The following is a 27,010-nucleotide window of genomic DNA, read 5'->3' as shown; positions in this document are numbered from 1 at the left end:
ATTGCCTCTTGAGGAATTGATAAAGTTGTTGAATTAAAGTGAATTTTTTTCTGACACTCTGACTGTTGAGTGGTCATTGGAGTAACCTTGAGCTATATTTGATTCAGTTGTAATAGAATAAATTCACTAAATATATCATCAAATACATCCTCCTTATCTTTTCTCTTGTATCTTGCTCTGGCTTTCTCTAATAATATGACCTGCTTGGACCTTTAGGAGCATAACATACATTCTTTCAATCCATATATTTTACTCAGGGAGACAGAGAGAGACAGAGTACCACACTATTAAAAAAAGTTTACTCTAATGAAGGTTTATAAATGTTATAAAACTCCCCCTACACACAGCAACCACAGAATAGGGAGCTGTGAATGGCTGCAGGGCAGTTTCACTTTATTCTCAACATGCTCCATCCATCGCTTCTAACACAAAGTTTCTGCTGCTGTTTACACTTTGATATGCCCTTAGATAAATAATGCTATATACAGAATACAGGGTGTGTGAGCTCGTGAATTATGTAATTGAGAAATTAGAACAATAATATCCCACCTCGTACGAAACACCCTCAGACCGCAGCACAGTTTTTGCCGCAGTTCCGCTCTCTGATTGGTCCAAAAGAAGGAGGCGTTGGAATAAACAACGTTCCAAGCGATCTGATTGGTCGTCGACACGCCGCTCAAACTGTTGCCTGGTGATCTGCTCGCAGCTTGTCAACCGCACGATCCAGTTACTGTAGCTGCCTGCTGCAATGAAAATATCTCCGTTTGTGGGTGGATTTATGGGCCGAGGTCCATCATTTTTTACCAAACACTGACTGAGTGAGTACTTTATTTTATCTTTACACATTAAACCTCTGTCTGTGGCGTGACTTTCCTCTGCTGGGGCTAACGAGAGAGGCAACGTTATCAAGCTTCAGGTTTGTTTTAAGCTAATTTGCGGTTTTGTGTGTTTTTTGGTGAAACAGGAGAGCGGCACGAGAGAAACTAGCATAATTTAATAATAACTATCAACGCTTCAGGCTTCAAAAACGCTGTTTACGTTACGCAGTTTTACACCAAGTTGTCCTGAGTGTTGCCATTTGTTTGACTTGTTGGATTTATTGCTGCTCCGCATTGAAAATGTGGGAGCTAGTTTCATTAAATCTGTGGGCAGTGGTAGCTAACACATACACAGTTATGATACAGTATAGGGCTGGGCGATACCGACCCAAAATGATACCGAGATATTTCTAAGCTTAGTGACCATACAAGGTATAACCTGATACATAGCTGTAAAAATAACCAACGGTCATCACTGTATTAGATTTGTAAACTTGAATATGATTCTAGTAAATGGTACTGTACCTTTTTGACACCACAGCAACAAAAATAGGACCCCTAGACATCTAATGTTGAGCAATTTTTCATTTTAAATGAGCAAAAATTGCAGACAGATACCTTAATACTGTCTAAACTGTACAAAAAGATTGGCAGCATTCCCATAAATAAAGGTGCCAAAATCTTCTATACTATTATGTGATTCAAAATGATAAAAGTTCCATTATTATTATTAGGAGTGCACTGTGTTGGATATTTGCTGTTAATTAAAGATTCATTCCAGCTGACACTAAAACTAATACCAATGTTTAAATGTTTTTCAGACCTAAATTTCAGTCCTTTGAATACACTTTAAGGTTTTAGGATGGAAAAAGAAACAAACCTTAGTCCTCAAACAGTACTTTAAAGTTAAAAAAGGAGGACAAATACAGAAAAAGATCTAAACTGAAGTGGGTCTGTTGGTCCAGCTTTAAACTCCAATAAATTATTTGTGTATATGGCCATTTTACAGTCGATACGTGCTGTTATTCACAGTTAAAATATCGGATGTAAATATCTGCAGAAATTTTTATATCTGCCAATACCAGAATTTGCCCTTTTAAGCTAATATCTGAAATCAAATTGCATCTCTAATTATTTTAACATTTAGCGGTATTTAAAGTACAGAAGATTAATGGTATTTGGTCATGATTTTGAGCTAGATCTATATAAAGTTGGCAACATGTGGAATGCCACCCACTTTGGAATTTCCCCTTGTGGGACTGATAATGAAACATCTTTTTAAATGTTACCAGTGTTTAGCAACATTTGGCAACAAATACATCAGCAACATTTGGAAAAGTGGATAAGATTCATACCACTTCTCCAAATGTTGCCAAAGTATTCGAGCAGTTTGGACACTGCAGGAGTTTGCTTGTGACTTTTGATGAATTTACCCCAAACTGGGTATTTAGGACTTTTATTTTGATCTGCAGTATCGACCAATGAGTATCTATTTGTGCCAATAAAGGCCCAAAAATCACACACATTTAATGAAATAATTATTACCCATTTAGATGTAACATTTTAAAGCTTGTGGCCAATAATAGGGCTAGGAAATTAATTGAAATTTTATATTACAAATCAATAGGGATGCACGATATTGGATTTTTGCTGATATCCAATATGCCGATATTTACAGATTCATTTTAGCCAATAATGATATCAGTATTTAAGCTTAAATATGTTTTACATAACTAAAGATTCAGTCCTTTGAACACAATTTTAGGTTTGAGGATGAAAAAAGAAACAAATCTTTTATTAAAACGCACTTTAAAGTTTAAAGAATGAGAATGAATAAAGAAAAAGATCTCAACCTACATAGTTCTGTTGGTCCAGCCTAAAACTCCACTATTTTATTAGTATATAGTCAAATCTTACAGTTGATATATGCTGATATGCACGGCCAAAATATCGGAGGTAAATAAAGGGAAAAAATTTGATACCTGCCGATACTGATAATTGGCTTTTTTTGCTAATATCTGGCCAATGATATTGTGCATCCCTACAAATCAATAAAGCCCAATACAATTTTCAAAGTGTAAAAGGCTCAGCATTTCTTTGAGCTAAAATTTACATTAAAATACCAGGTTAAAACTTGTATTTCAGCAGAGATGTTGTGCCCCACACATCATGCATTCATCCAAGTGTCATGGTTTTTAGAATAGTGTACTAAAGATCCTACTTTCCTCAATTGTGAATTTTTTTTTCAGTCAAAATGAGAATGCCATATAAATAACTCTCATCAATTTAACACTTCATATCAAATTAGCTGTATGAGTCAAAATAATCACAATTATATTTTTTAAAAATGTACAGCCCTAGTTTAATCTAGAATGTTTTATTGCCTGTGTGTTGAAAAAAAAAAGCACTGGCAATGCGCAACTTAAAAAAAATTATTGCATATTAAATTGCAATTGCAATAGAAAAAAAATCACAATTAGAATATTTTCCCAAACCACAGCCCTAGTTCCAACCACTTCTCCAAATGTTGCCAATGTATTTAAGCAATGTAGACACTGTGCAGGAGTTTGCTTGCAAATTTGATAACTGAAAACAAAAAATAATTACCCCAAAGTGGGTATTTAGGACTTTAATTTTTGATGCAGTATCAACCAGCTCTCAGCATCAAGTGATTTTTACCAATAAGGGCTGATTATTAGGTGAGGCATCTGTTTTTAAATCAACATCTACTGTATCAATAAAGATATTGTCCCACCCTATATTTCACGTTAAATTTTATTGATAATATATTTAAAACTCAGTATATTACCCATTATTTTTACATGTATTTCTAATATGGTACAATTTAACAATAAATGCAAATGTGTGCTATTTCTTGCTGCTGTAATTAAATTTTCTGTGCAGAAAAAAGTGTTGCTAAGTTACCTCAAATTGCTGCCACTTAAGCTGTAGCTGCTGCTTTTTGCAGAATCTTAACCAGCATGTAAAAATGAAATGATTGTATATGGATTCCAGGCATAGATTATGTGTTAATAGTGCATCGACAATGTGAGGTTTAAATGTCCTGCATTTTGAATTCCACAGATTCACTCCATTACCACGCATGAGTCATTCTTCTGTTGATAGAGCAGAAATATATGATCCACATAGCAATGCCCAGTGCATTCCTGATCATATTAGCCTTCTAGGTCTGGGCCTGGGAGAGCAGTTGGCTAAAATCTGCTCTGAAAAACAATAGGCTGCATGCCACTGCATGGAGGAAGCACACTGACGCACTCGTGTTTGAAAAGCACAGATGACCAAAGGCATTTTCTCTGCAGCCTTCAGCGTTTTAACTCCAGGCTTGTATCATCCTCCTCCAGTTTACCTGTGTTGATGGTGTGCGGCTGAGTAAGATAAGGGAGTAATAGACCACACAGCGATGTTTAGTGTTCAGGGAGACAGAGTTTATTTTGGTGCCGAGGTTTTGCATACTGATGAGCAGCTCCTGTGCCCACAGCACCGTAGGAGACTGGGAGAGTGAGTAGGCTACACGAGTCCTTGAGCTTTTCCCAGAAAGGAGAGGATGAAATGGAGAAAGTGGTATCTGGAGTCTTATCTGATTCAATAAAAGTAAAGAGTGCACGGATACTAGAGAAGGTGCTTTAATCGCATTAACACATGCTGGGTACTGTTTCATTCTGCTGAATATGGAGGGACATCCACGAAATTAATTAATGGCATCTTTTCATTTTCTTTTCTTGAGTCCAATTTTAAACACCTCAAGACATTTCCATAACAGGTGTTTTAAAATGGTTCCAATCACTGTTTTTAATGATTGATCATAACAAAAGCACTGAAGCCTTTAAAGAAGCGTTGCATTTTCAGTTTTTAAATAAAGCTGCCATGATAGAAAAATAGAGATGGAGCACTATCTAAACTGCACAAATACTTAGCCAGTGTTATTGTGTAATTCAGATTGCCTTCACAGTGCAGCAGGAGGTGTGATGGTTTTGGGTTGGCATCCACCTGTAGGTCTGCCTGGCCTGACTTTTGAACATCATATCCCAGGTATACTTTGTGTGATTTAATTCAAACTTTTGGCTGTGTTCATGCTGCAGTTAAAGGTGACCCAAAGCAGATTTTTGTGCTCATGTGTGACTCGTATCTTTTTTTTTTTTTTCCCAGACAGTGTAACATTGAATGTCACATCAAATGAGAGAAACATTTTTGTATCAGATTCAGGTCACATTTTGTACTAAATAGGGGCAGTTAATCGCAATTTAGATTAAATCGCAGTATGGCCTGCTGCAATTTTCAAATTGCAGAAGTTGCAATATTTCTTTAATTTGAAATTTGTCAAAATACCAGTTTAATATATATATATATATATATATATATATATATATATTTTTTTTTGCAGCAGAGATTTTATGCACATTATGCAAACGTGCAAGTGTCACCTTTTATAATGGTTTACAAAAATCCCTCTTTTTGTGTTTGATGTATGTTTTCCTTGTTCAAAATGAGTGACATAAAAATATAATGTCCTTAAATGAAGCAAATGACAACACATTTGCAATACGAGCAAAAATAGTTAGCTCATTCTGTCTAAAACTGATGAAGCCCAGCGTTACTTTACAAAAGTCATACCCCAGCTTCAACCAGCCTGTAGCCAGCTACACCTCCTCCACCCCAGCTGCCTCCTTTACAGCTTAAAGCTTGTTGCACCCCCATATTCAGAGTCATACTACTATGGATTCATTGCTTCTGAAATAAATTAATTGTTTTCAATGCACATGGTCTTATTTATGGAATTATTTGTTGCTTGAATTTATTGAAAAATACTCAAGATTGACCCAAGAATAATCACTTATTAAATCCCAGTATTAGGGGAAAAAAAATCACAATTACATTATTTTTACAAATCATTCAGCCCTAACTAGCACCAAATCTAAACAATGAAATTTACTGTCAAACTTATAATTCATATGAAAAGGAAATAAGGATGAACAGAGTAATATTACAGACATGACAGCTAGATGATCCCACATATGATAACTATCCTGTTTCTTGTCATTTCTTTTTTTTATTCAAACTGTAAATCAGTCAGTTAGTATTTCAGACTGCTTTTGCTTTGCTATTTTGAAATGTTAAAGTTAGCGTGATTACAGTCTATAAATCACTGCCATTTAAAGCAAAAGCTGTTATGTTTATTTTATTTCATAATCGCGAAAGCAAGATGAGGAAAATCTGCAGTTTATAGAGCTTCTCATATAAAGAGATGAGAGACAGACAGAACCAGAGTTGACTTCTATAATTAACATAAATGAGAATTAAAGAAAGAATGTATGGGTAGAGAATAAAACAAAACGATCTAATGCTGTTGCAAAATCAAAGGACTTGAATATCATTCATCTAGTCATACGGACTATGAAGAGAAACCTTTTTTCTGTTCTAGTTCACCGTCACAGTTCCTCGTCCTGAAGAGACATCAGGCCATAAACATCTTAATGAGCTCATATTTATCACAGAGGTGTTCATGTTGCATTCGTTGCACTTAACAACACAGAGAAAGGGCCGAGTAATTGATGCATATTTTGTAGTCCGTCAACGTTAAATTGTCCTTTTCACACAAATAACACGTCACGTCCGTGACATACGCCTAGCGAAGTGCAGTCAGATTCCCTAATCACTGCTGGCCTTCCATCCTTGTTTCAAGTGTGAGGAAATCCCTCAAAGCATTTTTAAGATATTGTGTGAACAAGAATGGCCTGGAAAGCAAGAAATAAACCTATAATACATATAACATGACCTTGACCTTTGACCTGGTGCAGAGTAGGGCTGTCGCAGTATACTGGTATTGACAATAACTGCGGTATTAAAAAATAAAATTTCATATTGTGTTAAAAATTTGCATATGATAATATCATGTACATGATCCAGTGCCACTCCAGCACCATCACAAGTCCTGAACATTTTTAATAAGCCCATCAGTGTAACAGATCATCAACTCCTGCTCTCCTCTAGCCTCTGCGCCCCTTGTTCTGAAACGTACAGCCTCACTTCGCTGCTCGCTTTCTCTCTCTCTCTCTCTCTCTCTCTCTCTCTCTCTCTCTCTGTCTCTCTCTCTCTCCATGCGCACCCCCGGCATACGCACACTGTGAGCCCAGCAAGACGTTTAGAGAAAACAAGTTTTCTTATTCCTCGTTCACACAGCTCTTAACGGGCAGGATGTAGAGATAGAGTCCTGCGTCGGACAGCTAACACTCTACCTGCCCATTCCCCCTGATCTCCTAATCATTAACACCTGCTGGTGCGTGTGTGTCAGCCCTCTCTCTCACCTGCATGCACAACATGTGTGTCCAGTTCCTCCTAAAGTCTGACCATCTAGAAGCTGCGTTCAGTTTAAGAAATTATAATACTGCGTTCACTTAAGCACTGCCCTTGACAAATAAAGTTTTTTCACTGTTCTAAACCAAGTCTTCTCACTGAATGAAGCACGAAATAAAGTCTCACATCCTCGTCAGCTATAACGCTCCAAAAACATCGCAGCTGACAGCCTGGACTAATTAACTGGGCAATATTGATAAGAGTAACATCAGGGTGATATTTATAGACTGCATCCTTTGTTTTTTAAGCCGTAGGTAGAATTATTTTCCTGATCATTGTTCGCGAGTGCCAAAAAGCACAGCGCTCCGTCAGCTCTCTCTGAGAGTTTGTTTTTACTCTGTCCCTGTAAGTTCCTGTCTTTGTCCGTAAATTAAACGCTTTATGAAAAGAGGCCAGTTTTTATGGATAGAAGGAATTTCCCCTCAAATAACAGAATGTTGGCTCAGTATCTCTGTGCCAGTGTCCCTTCCTGTGCATCATGACGCGCATCAGAGCAGTGGAGACGCTCATACTGTCTGCAGCGCTATGAGGAGCGTTAAAGCTTCTGTGCGCATTTAAAGAAATTTGATTGATCCCAGCGCAGCCCTCTAACTCAGCTCTTTTAGTAGAGCTAACAGGAAAAGTCTCATTAAAAAACTGCTGCAGGTGCTCTTGAAATATGTCTGTAATTAATTATTTCCTAATGTGTGTATAACCCTATGTTTCTGACACTGTTTTGGCATTATGATAATGTAAATCCTGTGTGGTGGATAAGTTTATCAGTCAGAGGTGGAGCCATGGGGTGGCTTGCAGGGTCTGTGCCCCTAATGTTTACTCAGAAGCTCAGAATCTTTACCTCTGGTGAAAGTGCGTTATGTCTGATAACTGATGAATGTAAAAAGAATTATCTTGGATTTTGATAAACAGATTGACCCGGCTGATCACAGCATGGAAATTTCATTCTTGTTGCCAAACTGAAAAAACCCAAATCAGATGTTTTTTTTTTTTTTTACTTTGAAAAGCTTAAAAGCACATGCTACAGACTAAATAAAAACCTTACTATTAATATTTCTGCATTTTTTAAGAAATATGACCCTCCTCAATGACACGACAGCTGCAGTACCTCCTTAGACAGGTATTTTGAGTGTAATTCATCTGCCAAAAGAGGGAACACAACATAAATAAAGTTAAAGACAAATTTGATTAATTGTCCCATTATTATTTACATTTTTATCGATATCATGATAATATCGTTATCGTGACATTTTTTGCCCACAATAATCGTGAAGTGAAAATCTGATATCGTGACGGCCCTAGTGCAGAGGCTTTTAAATTCTTGTTTTATTAGAGCCCAAGTAGCATGCTGTTTCAGTTTTTTCTTAAAGAGCCATCTACTGATTCTTCAGACCATTTACACGCTTCTGTGAGTGACCCAGGCTTAGAGAGCGGTTTTATCATGTCTTTTGTGGCTGTAGATGGAGTTTTCTTAGGTGTTGAAGTTTATCCTCATCATGTCTTCACAGGGTTATCTGATGATGTCCGTAGGGTTATCTTGAGAGGCAAGACTAGAGAGGTAAAATATTTGAAGGCTTAGCTGTGCTATCAGCTTTTAGCATCAAGACTGGTGCTTAAATTTCCTTTGGATCAACAAAGTATCTAATCTAATCTTATCTAGCCTAGAGTGTCTTGAAGAGCAAGTTTGCATGTTTTTCCCGGCTTTCTCTGGTATTTTTAAGTAATCTCCCGCCCACTTCATCATTTCAGGAAACTCCCAGAGTTTTCATAGCTCTACTACAAAGATACTAATTTATAAACACAAAATCACACATTTTGTATTTTTCTGAGGATACTAAAGTTGCCAGATTGTGTATGAATAATGTAACATACTCACAATCCACATCGACAGACAATCCAGCCCCTCTGTCTCTGTGACTTGGCACCCCGACCTGAATCATGGAGTGAGTTGAACTCTTTATGAGCAAAAAGTCGATGAGAGCTGCATGAAGGAGTGAGGCAGCTGAAAATGACAGGACAGTTTGTTCTTCTGTCTTTATCTCCTCTCTGAATTATCATAATACGTTATTTTATTGTCCATATAATATTTTTGCTGCCACGTCTTGATAACCTCATATTAGCATGTGATTAAAAATGACTAACAATGAAAGTGACAGGCAAAGCTCACACTTCTGTGTATTTGAAGCCACACAGATAACCAGAACTGGAGATATTTAGATTATTTTCTGCTCACATGAAGCTCATATTCAGGCTGTATTTTAGCTCACATGAAAAATATGACTTCATTTAGCTACTCTTATGTTGAATTTTTCATATTTTAAATTTAACCCTCCTATTATATTATAAACCTGGAGTAAGGTAGAGGACTTGTTAGCAACATAACTCAAAAAGTTGTGGGCTGATTTTGATGAAACTTTCAGGAAATGTCAGAAATGACATAAGGAAGAACTGATTAGATTTTGGGACTCATCCAGATCACCGTCTGGATCCAGGATTTTTTAAAGGATTCTGTACTTTTGGGAGATAGGGCTAATGGCGGAGGTCTGTGCTCTCCGAGTGCTTTTCTAGTTACAGATATTATTAGACTGTGAATGATGACACTAGTGTTGAAATCCATGTGGGAGGGGAAACCGGGCATTTAGGCCGATATTTAAATGAGATAGGCCTACATGTTATTTTCTTGTCCTGCACCGTAAGATACACAATTTCATGACAAATAAGTCCACTGAAATACACCTGCACAAAAAAGGAAATAAGGTGTTAAACTCTAAAAGACCCCCTTCTCAAAGACATATCTATCCCTGCTATTGAAAATGTTGGCAGGTATGAGATTGGGCTTTGAGAACACCAGATTGTTTAACTTTGATACAATTCTAGTCAAAAACTAGAAAATGCCAATACCTGTTTCTATATTAGGGCCATTAAGATAAAATACTAAGAGATCCCAAATTGGGTAATGTTTTTCCTGTTGGCAATGACAGAGAAGTGCAAACTCCTGCACACTGTCTTTATTCTGCAGATATGTTAGTCACAGTTTGGTATCAAAACCTGCCAATGTATTTGTGCAATATAGACGGTGTGCACTGAAATTTGTATATCAAAAAAGGCAAGCAGTCACCTGCAGTTCATCACAAATATTTCTTCATTTTTGATACTGAAATATATTTTCAGTATTTGTTTTTATATTTCTTACATCAAGTCTGAAAGAAAGACGTTCATTCATTGTTACAGTGAGCTTGCCATTAAAGTAGGGATAGAGATTGTTATTATTGATGTTGATACCCTTATCAATACTCCTTATTAATCTGAATATTTATCAATACTGTTCTATTGTATAGTTTTAATTTTGTCGACTAAAACTATGACTAAAAGTATTTGTTGACAGCCTTTTTTTCCATTAAAAAACTAGACTAAGACTAACAAAAATAGATCTGTGACGACTAAAACTGACAAAAAGTGACAAATTAGACTAAAATTTAGTTTAATTTTCGTTGGACATTCAAAATCTGTGATATTTCTCCTCTGTGGGTAAATCTGTCAAAATACAATGCATCTGTATCTATTCTGCCTCTCAGCTGTAGAAAGCAGGGACCCCAGGTTTGGCAGAGTGCAGAGAACACACTACCATGGTCTGGTACCAGATTTAGACAAGAGAATAAATGCTTGGAATAAAAGTACAGACTAAAATGTGAGGACTTTATATGGACTAAGACTAGACTAAAATGTTTTTGAGTGTTCGTCGACTAAAAACTAGACTAAAACTGAAAATGGTAGCAATGACTAAAATGTGACTAAAACTAAAGACATTTCAACAACTACGACTGAGACTGAAATTAAAATAGCTGCTAAAATTAACACTTTAATTGTATTGTAGAAAGACAAAATGATAAAACTTTACAACAGAAGTGGTCTAAACTAAGTTGTGTTAGAGTTAAAAAGTTAGGATTCAATCTGTTACATTGATTTTATAACCCTGAAACAAACACACCTTCGTAATCTTTACATCTGTTTTTACTGAAGTTTTTTGTGACATTTGAAAATATGACTTATAGGTTACATTACATAGACCAATTTTATCTGATTCACTGAAGTCACCTGAACCATTAATCATCTTTAGCTTGTTAAGCACACTGAGTAATAGAGATGGTCCAATACCATTTTTCCTTCCTGATACTGATTCAAATACCAAAACACTGGGTATCAGCAGATACTGAGTACCAATCTGATACCGATGTAAACTTTGTGGAGTGACTTTGCTTTGAAAAACACACATATTTCAGCCCTACAGTGAGTTCAGAACATGGCTAAACAATTAGAATGGAAATGTACATCCTCTACGTGACATGTTTTTTTTTCTACTAGTTATTATGAGTTTTACTACTAAATATGAAAATAAGAATGACAGAGGGCCACGTCACAGACTCTCTCATCTCTCGTTTTCTCCATTATGAGCTATTCAGACCATCTCCATAAAGATCGGTGTGTTCAAGTATCAGTTTGACTGATTCAGCATGACATGATAACCAAACAGCCTACCATTGGTTGACAGACCCTCACAAAGCATTCAGGAAAAAATGATGGTTAGCATTCAAGCCAGCAGCAATATGATCAAAATTTGATTTTAAAAAACTGACAAAAAGATGTTCAATATGGAATCTCCCAGTGTGAATTTACTGTTAAAAGTCACCCGAGTTTCAGGCTCACTAGAAACACTTCACTAACGACTATGAGGGCGTAGGCAGCGTCACTGGAACAGCGATTCAAGAGGAAAAAACATAAGAGGCTATAATTTATGGTTCAAAAGTTATTTCAATTATTTTTTCAGCCTTTTTTTAGATTACCTTTTGGCCTTTTTGCCTTCATCAGATGGGACAGCTGAAGATAGACTGAAAACACCGGGAGAGAGAGGGAGAGACTGCCATTCACCTATCATACACTGAGACCAGGAATTGATCCTGAAACAGTGAGTTGAAGACTACAGCCTCTGTTTGTGGATGCCTGCTCTACCCACTGAGCAAAAGCAGCGCCAAACTTATTTAACAGATTTTCAACAAATAACTACATAATAAATGTCAAGCTGTTGCAGTGGGTCCTTTTTTCCTGCTTCGATTGGTTCTTCTTGCACCCTTTTTATCACATATTAAAATTTCCATTATATTGAATTTAATTTTATTGTCACTTTGGATTTTTCTACTGTCTTACACTAGGGGTTACTGACTTACTGCTTGTATGCAAACCTGATGAAAGATTTAAACATGAACATAACCATAGAGAAAGGAAGTTTTTATGGATTGAAAATGAAATTAGAGATCATTTAAAAGGTGCAGGTGACTTTTGACATGCTCACTGATCTGCCTGGGAGTTTTTTAGAGTGAGATGAGTCATTAAGGAGCAATGGTGGATTTGTTTCACATCACTGGGGCTTCAGAGATATGCTTTCAGAGGTCATGGGTGTTCCAGTAGGACAATGACCGGAAAGATAACCCCAGAAAGCTCCAAGAAATGGTTGGAGACTAAGTACAGGAGAGTTCTGAAGTGACCAGTAATGAGTCTGGATCTAAATCCCATTGAACACCTATGGAGAGATCTCAAATTTGCTGTTGAAGGGGGCAAGCCGGTAGTCGAGTGGTTAAGGCGCACGCCATGTATGCAGGCAACCCGGGCTCAAATCCAGCCTGTGGCACTATTTCCTGTGTGTCTCTCCCTGTTTCCAACTCCATCCACTGTCCTATCAAATAAAGGCAAAAAATAAATCTTTAAAAAATAAATAAAATGCTGTTGCAAGAAGGCACCCTTCAAATCTGAGAGACCTGGAGCAGTTTGCAAAAGAAGAGTGGTCCAAAATTCCAGTCAAGAGGTGTAAGAAGCTTGTTGATGTTTATAGGAAGCGTGGGCAACCAAATATTAAGTTGAGGGTGCCAACAATGTTGTCTGGCCCATTTTTGAGTTTTGTGTAATTATGTCAATTTTGGCGTTTTTGTGTTGTTCCAATGCACATGAAGGAAATAAACGTGTATACCTAAAACATTTGTAATTGCAACAATTTCTGGGAGAAATGGTGTATTTTCTGGACAAATTCTAGGGGGGCCAATACTTTTGTCCATGACTGTAAGTCCAGAAGATAATGGTAATATGATTTTTCTGCTTTAAATTCAAAATAAGTTCCTAATTAATCAGTCCAAGTCAAAAGTAAAATTTTACTAGGCTCTCATCTAGGGTTGGGCAATTAATCGCAAATTAGATTAAATCGCAATATGGCCTGCTGCAATTTTCAAATCACAGAAGGTGCAATATTTCTTGAACCTGAAATTTGTGTCAAAATACCAGTTTAGAACTTTATTTTTGCAGCAGTGACATTATGCATTATGTTTCATGCAATCATTCTAGTGGCATATTTTGAGAATAGTGTGCAAAAAATATATTTTCTTCATTTTTGAATGTTTTTCTCATTAAATATTAGAATTATACAAAAATTATCATTCCCTTTAATACAACAGTTCGAATCCGATTTGCAAAATAAGTCAAAATCATCACAATAAGATATATTTTTAAAATTGTTCAGCCCTAGTTTTATCAAATGACGTGTTGGCTATAGTATAGGATGAATTATTGCTTATTTTTGTTGGAAATTACATGAAATGAGGAACTCAAGAAATAATCGCATAAATCGCAATCACAATATTGAGTAAAAATATCACAATTAGATTATTTTCCCAAATCGTTCAGCCCTACTCTCAACTGCAAAAGTTGTGCAACTGTGAAATTTGGGTTCAGATAAATTCATGACTTCTAAAGTCAAAAACTGCAAAAAAAAAAAAAAAAAAAAAATCGTGAAAATGTTGTGTTTTCAATTTGAAAATTTTGCTTTTTCTCTGGAAAAGTAATAGATCCTCTTCAATTTTCTATTTTATAAAGTGGCCCTAGTACTCTGTAGTAATAATGGATAGGCTCCTGGGGGGGTTTAGCTTTTCTTAGGTACACGAGGGCGGCCTGAGGCCAGAAAAGTAGTGATACACTGCTCTAGTGATATGCTCTGTAGGAGCTGGGGATTAAACTTATGACCTTCTGGGTGTGAGACGATTGACTCAAAGCTTCTGAGCCACAGTTTCCCCACAGTCAAAGTAGCGAGCACTTCTTAACTGACTAATTTTTTCATCAGTTGTTAAAATAAAATTCCAGATCACTCAAATGCCAAATATTAGCCCCAGTAGTGGACCATGCAACTATTTGGTCTACCCCACTCATGAATTTTAGCAGCAGCTCTTTTAGATAAAATGTTTCAAAATTAAACAGTCTTCAAAATTTGAGTGATCAGTAGTTTTTAAAAGTACTAAAGCTTCAAAACACTATAGAATGAAAATGAAAGCATGTTCAGAATTGTACAGATGCATTGGCTTTTGGAACTTAAATTCTGCCAATGTACAGTATTTGTGTAGGGGTTTGAATACAATTTGTGGTAGTAAAAAAGAATAACTCACCCAGTACTGGGAACCTACCTCTATTTTATTTTATCTTTTATTTCATAAGCAGTTAATGATAGCATTTGATTGTTAAATACCATACAAAATTGCGGTATTGTGAGTCGTGACAAGCCTAGATCTAAGAATAGCAAATTGAAGTACATTTGAGCTCATAGGAATTGAGACAGCACAAACCTCTCCTACTTCAATTGTTACTCCTCTCTTTGACTCTTGCAAGTCCCCCAGCTGAATGAAAGTACAACACTGAATCACTAAAGTGCCCCTTTAACTCGAGGAGACAGAGCTGTGGAGGAGCAGTTATTTGCCAGCGATGTACTACTGTCCAACTCAGCTCAAAGAGCTTACTGAGATCTCTTTTCAAGCTTTAATGCAAACATCCATCCATTTGACTATCCATTTCTCTAAAATTTTCAGTTTGCTGATGTATTTTTAAAGGTAGATTAGCACTTTATTTGTAGAAACACAATGATACGCAGTAAGAACTGGAGTGTTGATATCTCAGTGTCACATTGATTAAACTCCTCAAGTGTAATATTAACTCTATTCTGAGGTAAATGTCCTTCAGCGTTGGAGTCATTTGACAGTGTTGATCTATTCAACTCTGCAGAGAGTCAATGCATAAGAGCAGTGCAACATCACTTGCTGGGTACCAATGTGACCCCGCCTCCATTTGGGGGAAAACAAGCCCTCAGATTGAATGGCGGTAGGTTAGAAAACATCGGTAACAACACTATAAAAGCCATTTTGTTGTGTTTTGTGCCTTGAACAATTAACAAGCCGTGATTTAAGGCATGTTTTGTTATTCTCAAATGATTAAAGACTAAAGTGGGCAAATGTTGGACTGGTGCTGAGGTCTTAATGACTTTAGGCTAGTGATCACTCTTTGACAGCAGGAGCTGTAGTCTGTCTGCCTGTTAACAGCTGTCTCACACATTAACTAACTTATTAACCACATTCAACACACATAAGGTATGTGATGTTGGTTTATGACACCTCCAGTCACAAGATGGGACTGGTTGTCCAGTTTGATGTTCAAGTACATCTGCAATTTCATATTGTCATGATGCATGTATTCTTTCATAAATGGACTATTTTATATTTTTATCTCACTGGTCAATAGATTTTGCCTCTCATTAACCGTTTAATCGTAGGTTTGTCATATTAAGTTTTTAAATCCCTACAATGACCCAATCTTTCCAATTGACTGCCATTACTTTTCACAGAATATTTTGTCCCAGAGGGGGGAGGGGCTTGACCTTGCAAAGCAGATGGATTCGCCCGTTTCCATGTTTCTCACTGGCAAATCCATCTTGCAAAGCTCCTATCTGAACCCTTTGGCCCGGTGAGAAAGTGACAGGACCAATAGGCGTCGAGCGGCAGTACTTTCGGGTGCGCCGGAGTTGTGACACATGCAAGCAACAGGAGGCTGGGTGCAATTACGGCAGAAGAGATTAGCGTGGATGCTGCTAAAGTGCCAGTTTTATCAGAGCTTGACCACATTTCTTCATTGAAAGAAGGAAAAAGAACAGCAATGAGTTGTTATCTTTTCAATAATGACAAAAGTCATGTACTGACGTGTCTGCAGTCGCCATGGTGTGCGTTATGCTGTCTTCTATGGAGGTTACTCTACAAGCGCATCTCAGTTGCGGCTGCATCACGTATTTTGTTGTTCTGATTTGCCCGTAAAGATGTGACAGACAGAACGTTTATCCAGTCACCCTCCAAGTTTTTTCAAAGGCTCTGCCCTTTCCCAAACACTGTCTATGAGTGGTTTACTAGATGAATGTGCAAAACAAATCCATCTGGTGTGACAGGTTAAGAGGGGCTGGCATCGTTTAGGCAAAGGACTAAGTACTAAACTTCGCCTACTGCAAATCTGCATAATTTTCCCGTGATGCCCTTTGACAGAGTGTTTATGTGTGTTTTAGATGTTTTGAATTGTGTTTAGACGATGTCTGTTGAACAGTAATCAATTATGGAATTCCTTTGCTCATGTTTCTGGTGGATTGTTGTAGTTTTTTAAATTTATAACTTTTGCACCATGAGTGAAGTTGTTTTCTGAGTTAGTGACTTCCTGCCTGAGCAGTACAACCAGGCAAATTGTAAATGCAATTGTATATGCATGGGTGATTGCTCTGCAGTGAAGGGTTTGACTTTTACTTTTAAGGGTTTAACTTTAGGAGATGATTAATGTTGCAAACAAATGATTTTAGTCTTAGGTAAACAATTGAGTCACTCAATCACCTCTTGAGAGATTAATTCTAATGCAATAGTAGAAACACACCTTAATATGTTAGAAAATAACGCTTAGAAGATTACTATTTATCACTTTAACTCTGCGTTTTTTTCTGAGTATAATTTTTTGTTTTTTTGTGCAGGTGAGAGTGAGCCACTGAAGAAGGCATGTGGCGGGTATTATGGCCAACATCCAGCACACGCCCCTTGGGAGACAACAGCTGGCCACCTCATGCAGTCCTGTAGCTGGGCCTCCTCCTCCTGAGCTCCATGCCCCTCACACATCACACCTTTTGACTTCATGAAGATCCCTGACATCGGTGATGTGATGAATAAATTTGAGGTCCTTGGGATTGTGGGTGAAGGTAAGAGCTCTGTTTGTCTGCACTTTATGAAGCATATTTATGTTCTGTCTGCAGCGGTGAGTCCAGCTGAGTCTTTAAACACAGCGGATTTTGTGCAGTCAAACATGCACTCACAGATTTGTTGTAGGGCTTTTCACTCAGCAATCATTTGGTTGTTTTTATCCAATTTGCCTGTGGAACAAGGCTGTTAAAAGCCTAATGTGTTGTTCATGACTGTGCAACTCAATAAGGTCAAGGACAATTTTTCAAACGTTTATTCATGATGGATTTTAACATTAACAAATGAAGCCAGGTGATCTGGATTTATCCTTTTTTGTTCTTGTTAAAGGTGTATTTTCAGATTCAGTTTCCTTGCTGTAAACATCAGCAGGGCAGGGTGATTTATGTGTTAAATCCCCTCTAAAAATGCTCCTCAGCTTTCCTCTCCCCTCCCGAGCCTCCTGGTTGATATAAAGTGGCAGAAGCCCTGAGGTGAAGCCACCCACTTGTCCCAGTTTTTAACACCCATACTCCCACATCTAGAAGTTTTATAATGTGCATATAATGTGTCCCTAGAAGACACAGGGAAACTTCGAGTCGGAATTTGAAGGCTGAGTGGCCAACCAAAGATGAGTCTTTCTAGAAGGAAGTCAGCACTTTTTGTGCCACATTAAACTGTAAAGTTGTAGAAGTTTTTCTCTGCAGCGATACTCTCTGCCTCTGCACTCATGGCACAGTGCGCTCCACTTGATCCAGCAGCATAGATTTTTCCTCAGTGATCTTGAGGTCACTCAATTTTGTTAATCATTTAGGACTGAGTGCAGCGTGTCGGCTCGCTCCAGCTATTACAAATGCAGAGGGTCTTATGTAATAATATCGAATTTCTTTACCAAGTACGGATATTAATTGGCAGGGCTGTTTTGTTTACAAATGTTTTATTGTGAGGGGTTTGTCTTTATGTACAGTTCAGCGCAGTATTGCATCTCAAATGGCGTTAAGCGGTGCAACATTAGTTATGTTAAAAGTTACATCAAATTTATTTGATCCTTTCATTTTAATGTTTTCAGCACAAGTAAATAACCAGCATCAAGATTTCTATTTCTTAAATATTCAAAAATCAATTCATTTATTTTTGCTGATATCCAATATGCCAGATTCATTTTAGCCAATACTGACATTGTTACCGATACTTAAATATGTTTTACATAACTAAATATTCAGTCCTTTGAACACAGTTTAAGGTTTGAGGATGAAAAAAGAATCAAACTCTTTTTCTTAAAACACACTTTAAAATTTAAAGAATTAGGATGAATAAAGAAAAAAGATTTCAACTAACATAAATCTGTTGGTCCATCCTAAAACTCCACTTATGTATTTGTATATATGGCCAAATTTTACAGTCAATATATGCTGATATTCACCACCAACATATTTATTGTAAATATCAGCAAAAATGTTGATATCTGCCAATACCGATATCAGGCAGATAATATCGTGCATCCCTAAAAAAAAATCCTACTTTCCTTTTTTGTAAAATTTTCTTCAGATTTTTTCAGAATTATTCAGCCCTGATTTAACCCTTAGAGCTCAAAGCTATTATTTTCACCATCAGGTCTCGTCTGGACTTTTTGTGTTTTAAAGCTTTTAAAACATCGACCCTGTGGTGCACAGTCAAGCTCTATACATCTGCTTTTTCAGGACAACCTGGGCTTTAAGAAAATGTCTAGTACGGTAATGTCACTTGAATTTTGAAAAAGTTATTGGACTCTAAAGACAAAAGAAAAACAAGTTGGAATGTAAGACTCAGAGATTTTTATTTATAACACACAGCAAACATTAGTGACTAAGCCTTTTCTTTTCACAGACTTGTTCTCTCATCTCTTGGGGACACAACAGTGAAAAACATAAACATTCTATGACTAGCGGTTTTTAAATATCTACATATATACAAAGAAAAGTCCATGCGCTGTTTTATGCTGCATGCACAGCAGCACAGTTAGATTCATTTGTGCCATTCCTCAAAGCAGTAGAGACGCAACGGGTCGACCGCAACTCCCACAATGCATTGCGGTTAACAACATGGCGATGCCCTGGGCAAAAAGCTGAAGTAAATGATCAAAAATGAATTAAAAATGGATGAAAAGGTGTGGATTACTGGATCTAACAATGTGGATTCAATCTTTAAAGACCCTGAAAAGCTACCAAAGTTCCAAGCTCGCTAGAAAGGCGTCCTTTAGGGCTACGGAGACATGAGGGTAGCAAAGGAGCATAAAGAAAGTCAGCTCTCAGAGGAAAGAGAGTAGGTCTGTGACTTATGGTTCAAAAGTTATCAAGGTTTTTATAAACGTGTCACTTCTTGTTATTTATGACAACACCGTCCTCAGAGACCCCGGAAAGTCAGCCAAGTTCAGGACTCACTAGAAAATGTTCTGTAAGAGCTTCGAATGCATAAAGGACATAATCAAAAAGGCACAACGGACAGCTTTCAGATAAAAAAACGATTAAGTGTCTACAACCTACGGTTTAAATGTTACCAAGTGATTTGTAAAGGGATGTGCCTGCAGCACGGATCTGTGCCGCATGAGCTCTAAGTGTTAATCCATCTAATATTGTGTTGGATATAATCAAAGATGGAAAAAGTACCAGACTATTATACTCAAGTAAAAGTAGTTACTCTGGTTAGAATTTACTTAGGGATGGGGATCGTTAATTCTTATTGATATTGATACCCTTATCGATACTCCTTGTGGATACTACTATTGATACTTGTCTATAGTTTGATGGAAAGATAAAGTGAAGACAAATATTTACACTTGAAGTGGTCTATTCTGAGTAGTGCTTGAGTTAAAAAAAACATCTATTTTATATCCCTCAAATACAAACACATTCTTCATTTTTACAACTATATTTATTGAAGTTTCTCGTCAAAAACAACATTTTCCCATTTTTATTTGACATTTAAACATATCATAACATACAGTTTAGTCAGTTCCACCACAGCTTTCTTCACTGGATTAATACTTTTAACAAACAAACCCTGCTACAAAGTTTTGGAGCACTTTTCAGAATTTATCTGAGCAGCTAAAGAAGGAAACTGTCTTGAATCAGCTGAAGAGAGTGAAATGAGTGTCTTTTACTCCCAGTGCAGGAGGATATGATTGCATGCGACCCGCAGGCGGAGTCTTTTTCTTCCTTAAGCCAACAGTTGAAGATACCACACTCTGTTGATGGACAATACTGATGTGCTTTTAGTTTATGTTCCCCTTGAGAGAACTGATGTATTTTTTTTAACTCCAGTTGCATCTTAAAATGAAGTTACATCACAGAGCCTGTGAGACTCGACTGCAGTATCGATAAGCTAAAACGTTATTGATGTTCAGGTATTAGAAAAACACAGAACCGGGTGAACCCCATCCCTAGTCCTGATTGGTGGAAAACCCATGCAAGAAACAGGTTAGTTTCTTTAGTTTTGATTCTCAGGCAGGAAATCATCTGAGGGTGAAAGAAAACTACAGTTTTAATCAAGAATACACTGATAACTTTGTATTTATCATGCTGCATATTTGCTAATAATGACTGACAGGTGGATTTCTGTAAAACTGATCAAACATTTAAAATTTCAAAATAAAAAAAAAAAAATTTAGACATTTTTTTCTACCTCAATTGTTTTAAAAAGGTACCTGACATACATCAACATTTTCTTCCCCTGAATATTTCTGAATGTGATTTTGTTATGGGGGCCAAATGGGAAGATGCAGGGGGCCTGATATGGCCCTTGGGCCGACAGTTGCTAAACACTGACCTAGAGTCACAGGCGGAAAGTCTAACTCAATGAATAACTTCACTCATGGTGCAGATGTGTAACACATTAAAAATGACAACAATCCATCAGTGCAAATGTTAAACCTTCAGATATCAACACTCCAGTTTTTCAACAGCTGTTTTGGGATGTGATATGGAATCATTCTCTCACTACCGTGTAGTCAACAGAGGTGGAAAAAGTTTTATACTCCAGTAAAAGTACAGTTACTCTGGTTAGAATTTACTTAAATAGAAGTAAAAGTAATGAATTTCAATGTACTAGAAAAAGTAAAAGTACCCCAAAACACTACTTAATTACATTTATTTGAGTACATGTATAATTAGTAACTTTCCACCCTCTGTTATGATAGAACGATTTATTGCTTGTTTGTTGAGAAATACAGATGTTGGAGAACTTAAATAATCATATATTAAATCGCAATAGCTGGGAAAAAAAAAATCACCAATCATTCAGCCCTACTACTGAAGCTCTGAGGACAGAGACATGCATGTGCCGTAGTTGCAGGATGGCATGGGACTGATCTGTATAGATCAAAGGCCTCTAAAGGATTGACCCCGGGGATCAGCGCTTTGTCAGTCTAGCCATTTGTGTTGGTATTGGACTGATACAGAGCTGGGGAAAGGTATTTTCCCTCTTCCTGACTTCTTTTTTTTCATATTTGCCACTCTTAAATGTTTCAGATCATCAAACAAATTCTTAATATTAGACAAAGCTAACCCAAGTTAATATAAAATGCAGCTTTTAAATGATGACTGTATTCTTTAAGGGAAAAAAGACATCCAAATCTACCTGTGAAAAAGTAATCAGCTCTGAACCCTAATAACTGCTTGCTCTACTCTTGGCAGCAAAAACTGCAAGCAAGCGTTTGTGATAAATGGCAGTGGGTCTTTCACATCGCTGTAGAGGAATTTCAACTCTTCTTTGCTGAACTGCTTTACTTCAGGTTTTTGAACAGTAACAGTCATGCTGGAGCATCTCTATCAGATTTATGTCTGGACTCTGACAAGGCCACGCCAAAGCCTTCAAAAGTGCAAAAAATGCTGTTAGAAGACAGAAGCCATTTTAATAAAACTCTTTGGGAAACTTGGTGAACTTGGTGAAATAAAAACAAACACCTAATTACCTAAACATGTGAGTCATATCTGTATAATAATAAAAAATACATTTTATGGTAAAAATGCAAGCTTGCATTATCACCAGTTCGGAGTCTAAACTTTGCACAACCTCCTGCAGGGCAATGACATGGTTTGCAAGTTTCTGACTCACATGTGTTGAAGCGTCAAACCCTGTCAGTGAGACTGTAAGTAAATGTAAGTGTCCTCTTGTAGAGCCTGTCGTCCTGCAGCTCTGATGCGGTGCTGAAGGAGCACGGAGCAGTTTGTCATATGCCTGCTCGGTCCCTGAATTCCTCTTGAACCCTCGGGGGATTTGTGTGTGACTGCCAGGGTCGATAACATCAGAACTACTGTAGCTTGCCAACACTTGTGTCCTACTTTCTGAGCCACCTGTCCTTTTATAGTGGGGGATGTTTGTCTTTAATTCATGTGAACATATGAGGAGCATTGACAAAGAGGATTGTAAGCCTTTTTCACTTTCACTGCAGCAAAATGTTATAGTTAAAAGAACTTAATAGCTTCTGTACTTAGAATCAACCGCTGAATTTGTCAAGTCTTTGTTATCTGTGATTAAAGGTTGTGCTGCAATCAAACCAGCCCTGTAAACCAAATGTATTTTGTCATTTCTATGATTATTTCATGTGCGTCTGCTTTTAAGTGAAGTAGCTCTGATTAAAAATGCAGAAAGTATTGTGTGGAATATCTAAACATTTTGAATAGTCCTTTAAAAACATAAGTGTGATTAAGTTCAATGTGTGGTTTGATTTTCTTTAGGTGCCTATGGTGTTGTTCTGAAGTGCCGACACAAGGTAAGAGCTTAAACATGTCTTTTCAAACCATGCCATCCATCGCTCATTAAGTAAAACACTGTTACATGGATTAAAAACAACATTTAAGACTGAAGTGTGTGCCCATGACGGGATGTAGCAGTATCTTGTGAGAGAGTTGAAAATGGAGACACATAAATGACGATATAAATCAAGAAACTTTAAAAAGATTTGAGTGAACTTTTGATTTCTCTTTTTGAGGTCCTAACGTCCCACACTTGAATATTTCCATATTGATGGCCCATCAGAGCTGACCATTCAAGCATTTTCATCCTTTTTTAAAGGTGTTTTTGTTTGCCTTTATTCTGCTTGGACAGCTCAAGAGAGACAGGAAATATTGGGAGAGAGAGTGGGGGACCAAATAGTCTTGGGAGCGGTGCATCAAGACTCTAGCCACTCTAGTAGAGGGATCTAGGGCCTTGTCCACACAGAGACGAAAACAATATAGCCTATTTCCTTTTCATTTTGAAAAAGTTTTCTGTAAACACAGGATCGTTTCAGAAAATGTCCGCGTCAGCATGGAACCACTGAAAACGAATGCTGTAGTATATACACCAAGCCTGTAAGTGGCGCTGTATTGCTGCCACGGAAATGCACCAAAAGAGAGAAGATTATGGAAAACTGCCCCAAACATTCTCCTGGTTGCCCTTCTGATTGTTCTCCATGGTGGATTTAGGAACACCTGGAGTAGCCTGTGTTGTTCTCAGTGGTGGGAAAGGAGCATCAGATTTTAAAAAGCCTGTAAAAGCCATAATAAGCTCAGTAGCTTCTGCACACAAACACACTCCTGTTATCCGCCATTGTTGTTTTGGATTGACACGTGCATGCGGCTTAAGTGGGCTATGCTATGTATGACGTAATCGTTTCAAGAAAGATGCGGTTGGCTGTCCACATGGAGACGAAACGGTAAGCATTTTCAGATTTGTTCACTCTGGGACCCGGTTTCAAAAAGCAGTTTACAGCCTCCCAAAATGCCATTTGGCAAAAAAATTTGGCATATAATCCCGAATTCATCTCCATGAGGACAAGGCCTAGGAATGGGTGGTAATGCCGTATCCAGGGGTATTAAAAAATAGCCACTGTGTTGCTTCAATTGCCATGATGAGGGCGGTGCTGTGCACATTAATAGTGAATGCTTTGAGCCTATGTGTCCATTCCCACCAGCAGCACCGCTGTCTCTGTGTGAAGGTGCTTTAAAAGTGAACCCCTGGTAATGAAGTTGGGCTAATTTGGCAAACAATGAACGCACACATATCAGCCCATAGAAACTCGTGCGTCATGGCCTGGCACAGCTCGTAACCTCCCCATCTTGTGGTGGTACCTGCTGTCTGCTGACTGTGACAGCAGCAGAGATTGTTGAATTAAAAACGTTAGACAGCTGCTTTTATCTTAATAAGATGTTATTTAGATTTTCTCAAATAGAAATTACAGATATAAGACGTCTGGGGAACAGGGAAAAAAGTGCTGTCTTATGTAGTTTTCACTCAGTACTACTATTACCTGTGGACCTCTGATAATTTGTGAACTACCCCGTGCGTCAGTGTTTGGTGTGGTGCATTCATATGGGGTAAGTGAAGACTGTAGTGTCCTCAGATTTACAGACTTTTCTGAAAGAAAACATGAAGGTGCTGCATGGCTGCAGCAATGAAAACAGTGAATTTTTATTTCTAAAGTTCATACAAAAATGCAATTTTGTGCACATTACATTCTACGGGTTATTATAGAAGCCAGGTTGAGTGCCTCTGAAATGACTCTACTAGCATCCCAAGCTTTCCAAGCTTTCCCAGACTATCACTGGTTTTGTTTTGCTTGCTTTCATTATAAACATTTGTGGTTAAATCCCCACCTCTTAAAACATAAGCTGTGCATAAACAGCATGTAGTTGTAGTAGCTTTTGGTACAAAAATGTGTCAGCATTATAGCACTTTGCTGATAGGGACATGCACCTGCTTGCTGTAAACACCATACCAAGTTGTGTAGATCAACCTCAAGCTTTGATAAATGTCACAGTACCCGATATTTGATTTGTGTTTCTGGACTGGACTAATGTCTGATATCAGGACTGGTTTGATCTTTTACTGATGTACCTGGTCTGTAATGATTACAAATATGACTATGACTTTATTTTGTTCAAATATTTGTAGAAGAACATTGTGCAAGATTGTTTTATTAATCATACTGAGATAAACAACAAAATGCCATCTACAAATCACTCAGAGAAGCAAAATTAACATTATATTCTTCAGAGGAACATCTTAATCCTCTGTGTGCTTTCTGAATCTATGCACAGTGCCCACTCTCATTTAGGAGGACTATTTGTTTAGTAAAAGCGTGTGTACTTTGTGAACTTCTTATCTATTATTCCTTTGTAAAAGTTTGTCATGACTGTTAGAGCAGCAAAGAACTTCACATGTTGTACAAAATATAAGAGAAGAGAAGATGATAATATAAGATATAATAAGATAAGATAAGATGAGCCTATATTGATCCAACAGCTCGACAGGAGAGGGACAAGTAATTAGCAATATATAACAAAAGTTGTAATATGTGCAAACAGTACTTAATAATACAATAAATAAGATAATACAACATAACAACAGATACCAATAATAATAGCAATAACAGTGTTATTTACATATTTGCATGTGCAAATCTTTGCTTGTGGAAGGACCAAGACTAGGATATGATGTGAAATAGGGACAATACTACACATTTGAAAAACAAAAACATTAGTTATTTAACATACAGGTAAAGAGTAAATAAAATTTGCATACTTTGGAAAATCTTTGGAACTGTGTGAGTACACACAAGTGTTCATATTTGTACGTTTCTTTATATGTAACATCATATACACGTATATCTGAGTACCCACATGCTTATGGGGTGTAGTGGAATTTTAACTGGTGGTGTTAAAAACTCTGATAGCAGCAGAGTCTAAAGGTCTTTGGCTGAAGGAGCTGCTCAGGGCCCCCCCACAGTGTCATGCAGAGGGTGAGAGGGGTTGTCCATGATGGATGCTAGCTTGGCCAACATCCTCCTTTAGCAATTTTCTCCTCAGAGTCCAGGGGACAGTCAGGATAGGATGTGTCATGTTCTTTACATTGTGGTAAATGAAATTACTTATAAAGCCTTGTGAAAAGAAGAAAATGTTGACCTCTTTGGTAACCTTTCATCCATATACATGAGATTCCACCTCATTAAATGGCAGCTTTAAATGATTAAAGTGGAGGTAGTAAAAACTTGTGTGTATAGAAAAATGGGGACACATTATGAAATGATTTGATTAATTTGCATTTGATTTGATGAAAAATGTTGCAGTTTGATGAAAACATAGGCACATTCAATAATTGATTTTTTCATTCATTATTTATCATTAAAAGCCCGACCAGTTTCATTTATCATTCTAGGAAAGAGACCCCAAGAGTGACAGGAACAAAACTACTGAGAAAATGTACAGTGATGAAAATGTATGCGATTTAAGATAAAAAGCATTTGAAGATACCATATGTAGGATCTGTACACTGAAATATCTATGTTAATCTAAAACTGATCGATCCTATGTTGTATTTTGCAGAATCAGCTGCAATGGTGTGCCCTCCTCAAATTTACTAGCCTCGGTACACCTTCGAGGCAAAAATGTACACGTACAGAAAAATTGCCATTATATCACCATACCTCAATATTTTTTTCTACTTTTTTTTCATAAATCTCTTTAACAACTTTAGACCTGCTCAAATCTACCAAACATTAAATAATTTTCAAGATTTTAACCCTTTTAATGCCACTTTTATTATTTGAAATATTTCATTTTTTACTGCAAAAATTGCAAAAAAGTTAATTATTTTCCATATAATAGATAGTAGAAAGATGGGGCTTTGGCATTGATACGAGTCTTGGATGGGTCAAAGATTAGCAATAAAATTGATTTGATTGCATTAATATTTTTTACGTAATGTCAGAAATACCCTCCTGACATCTTTGAGGCAAAAATGCCCCCATTG

The 27,010-nt window shown here is 37.2% G+C and overlaps 1 protein-coding gene across 4 annotated transcripts in view; it reads left to right on the top strand.

Annotated features, from left to right (window-relative positions):
- Nucleotides 1–691: 691 nt before the first annotated feature.
- The window catches only part of LOC121512288 (cyclin-dependent kinase-like 5), a 122,310-nt gene continuing 95,991 nt past the window's right edge, over nt 692–27,010 (top strand). For 3 of the 4 annotated variants that reach the window (XM_041791471.1, XM_041791472.1, XM_041791469.1), the window contains exons 1-3: nt 692–818; nt 17,044–17,265; nt 22,957–22,991. In XM_041791471.1, the coding sequence (XP_041647405.1) occupies nt 17,202–17,265; nt 22,957–22,991 (99 nt within the window). In that variant the 5' untranslated portion in view covers nt 692–818; nt 17,044–17,201. Of the gene's footprint in view, nt 917–17,043; nt 17,266–22,956; nt 22,992–27,010 lie in introns of all 4 variants that reach the window. The other variant, XM_041791470.1, reaches the window with a different exon arrangement.

This window comes from Cheilinus undulatus, linkage group 7 (assembly GCF_018320785.1).
Source record: "Cheilinus undulatus linkage group 7, ASM1832078v1, whole genome shotgun sequence".
NCBI lineage: Eukaryota > Metazoa > Chordata > Actinopteri > Labriformes > Labridae > Cheilinus > Cheilinus undulatus.
This window is presented reverse-complemented; position numbering and strand designations above follow the sequence as displayed.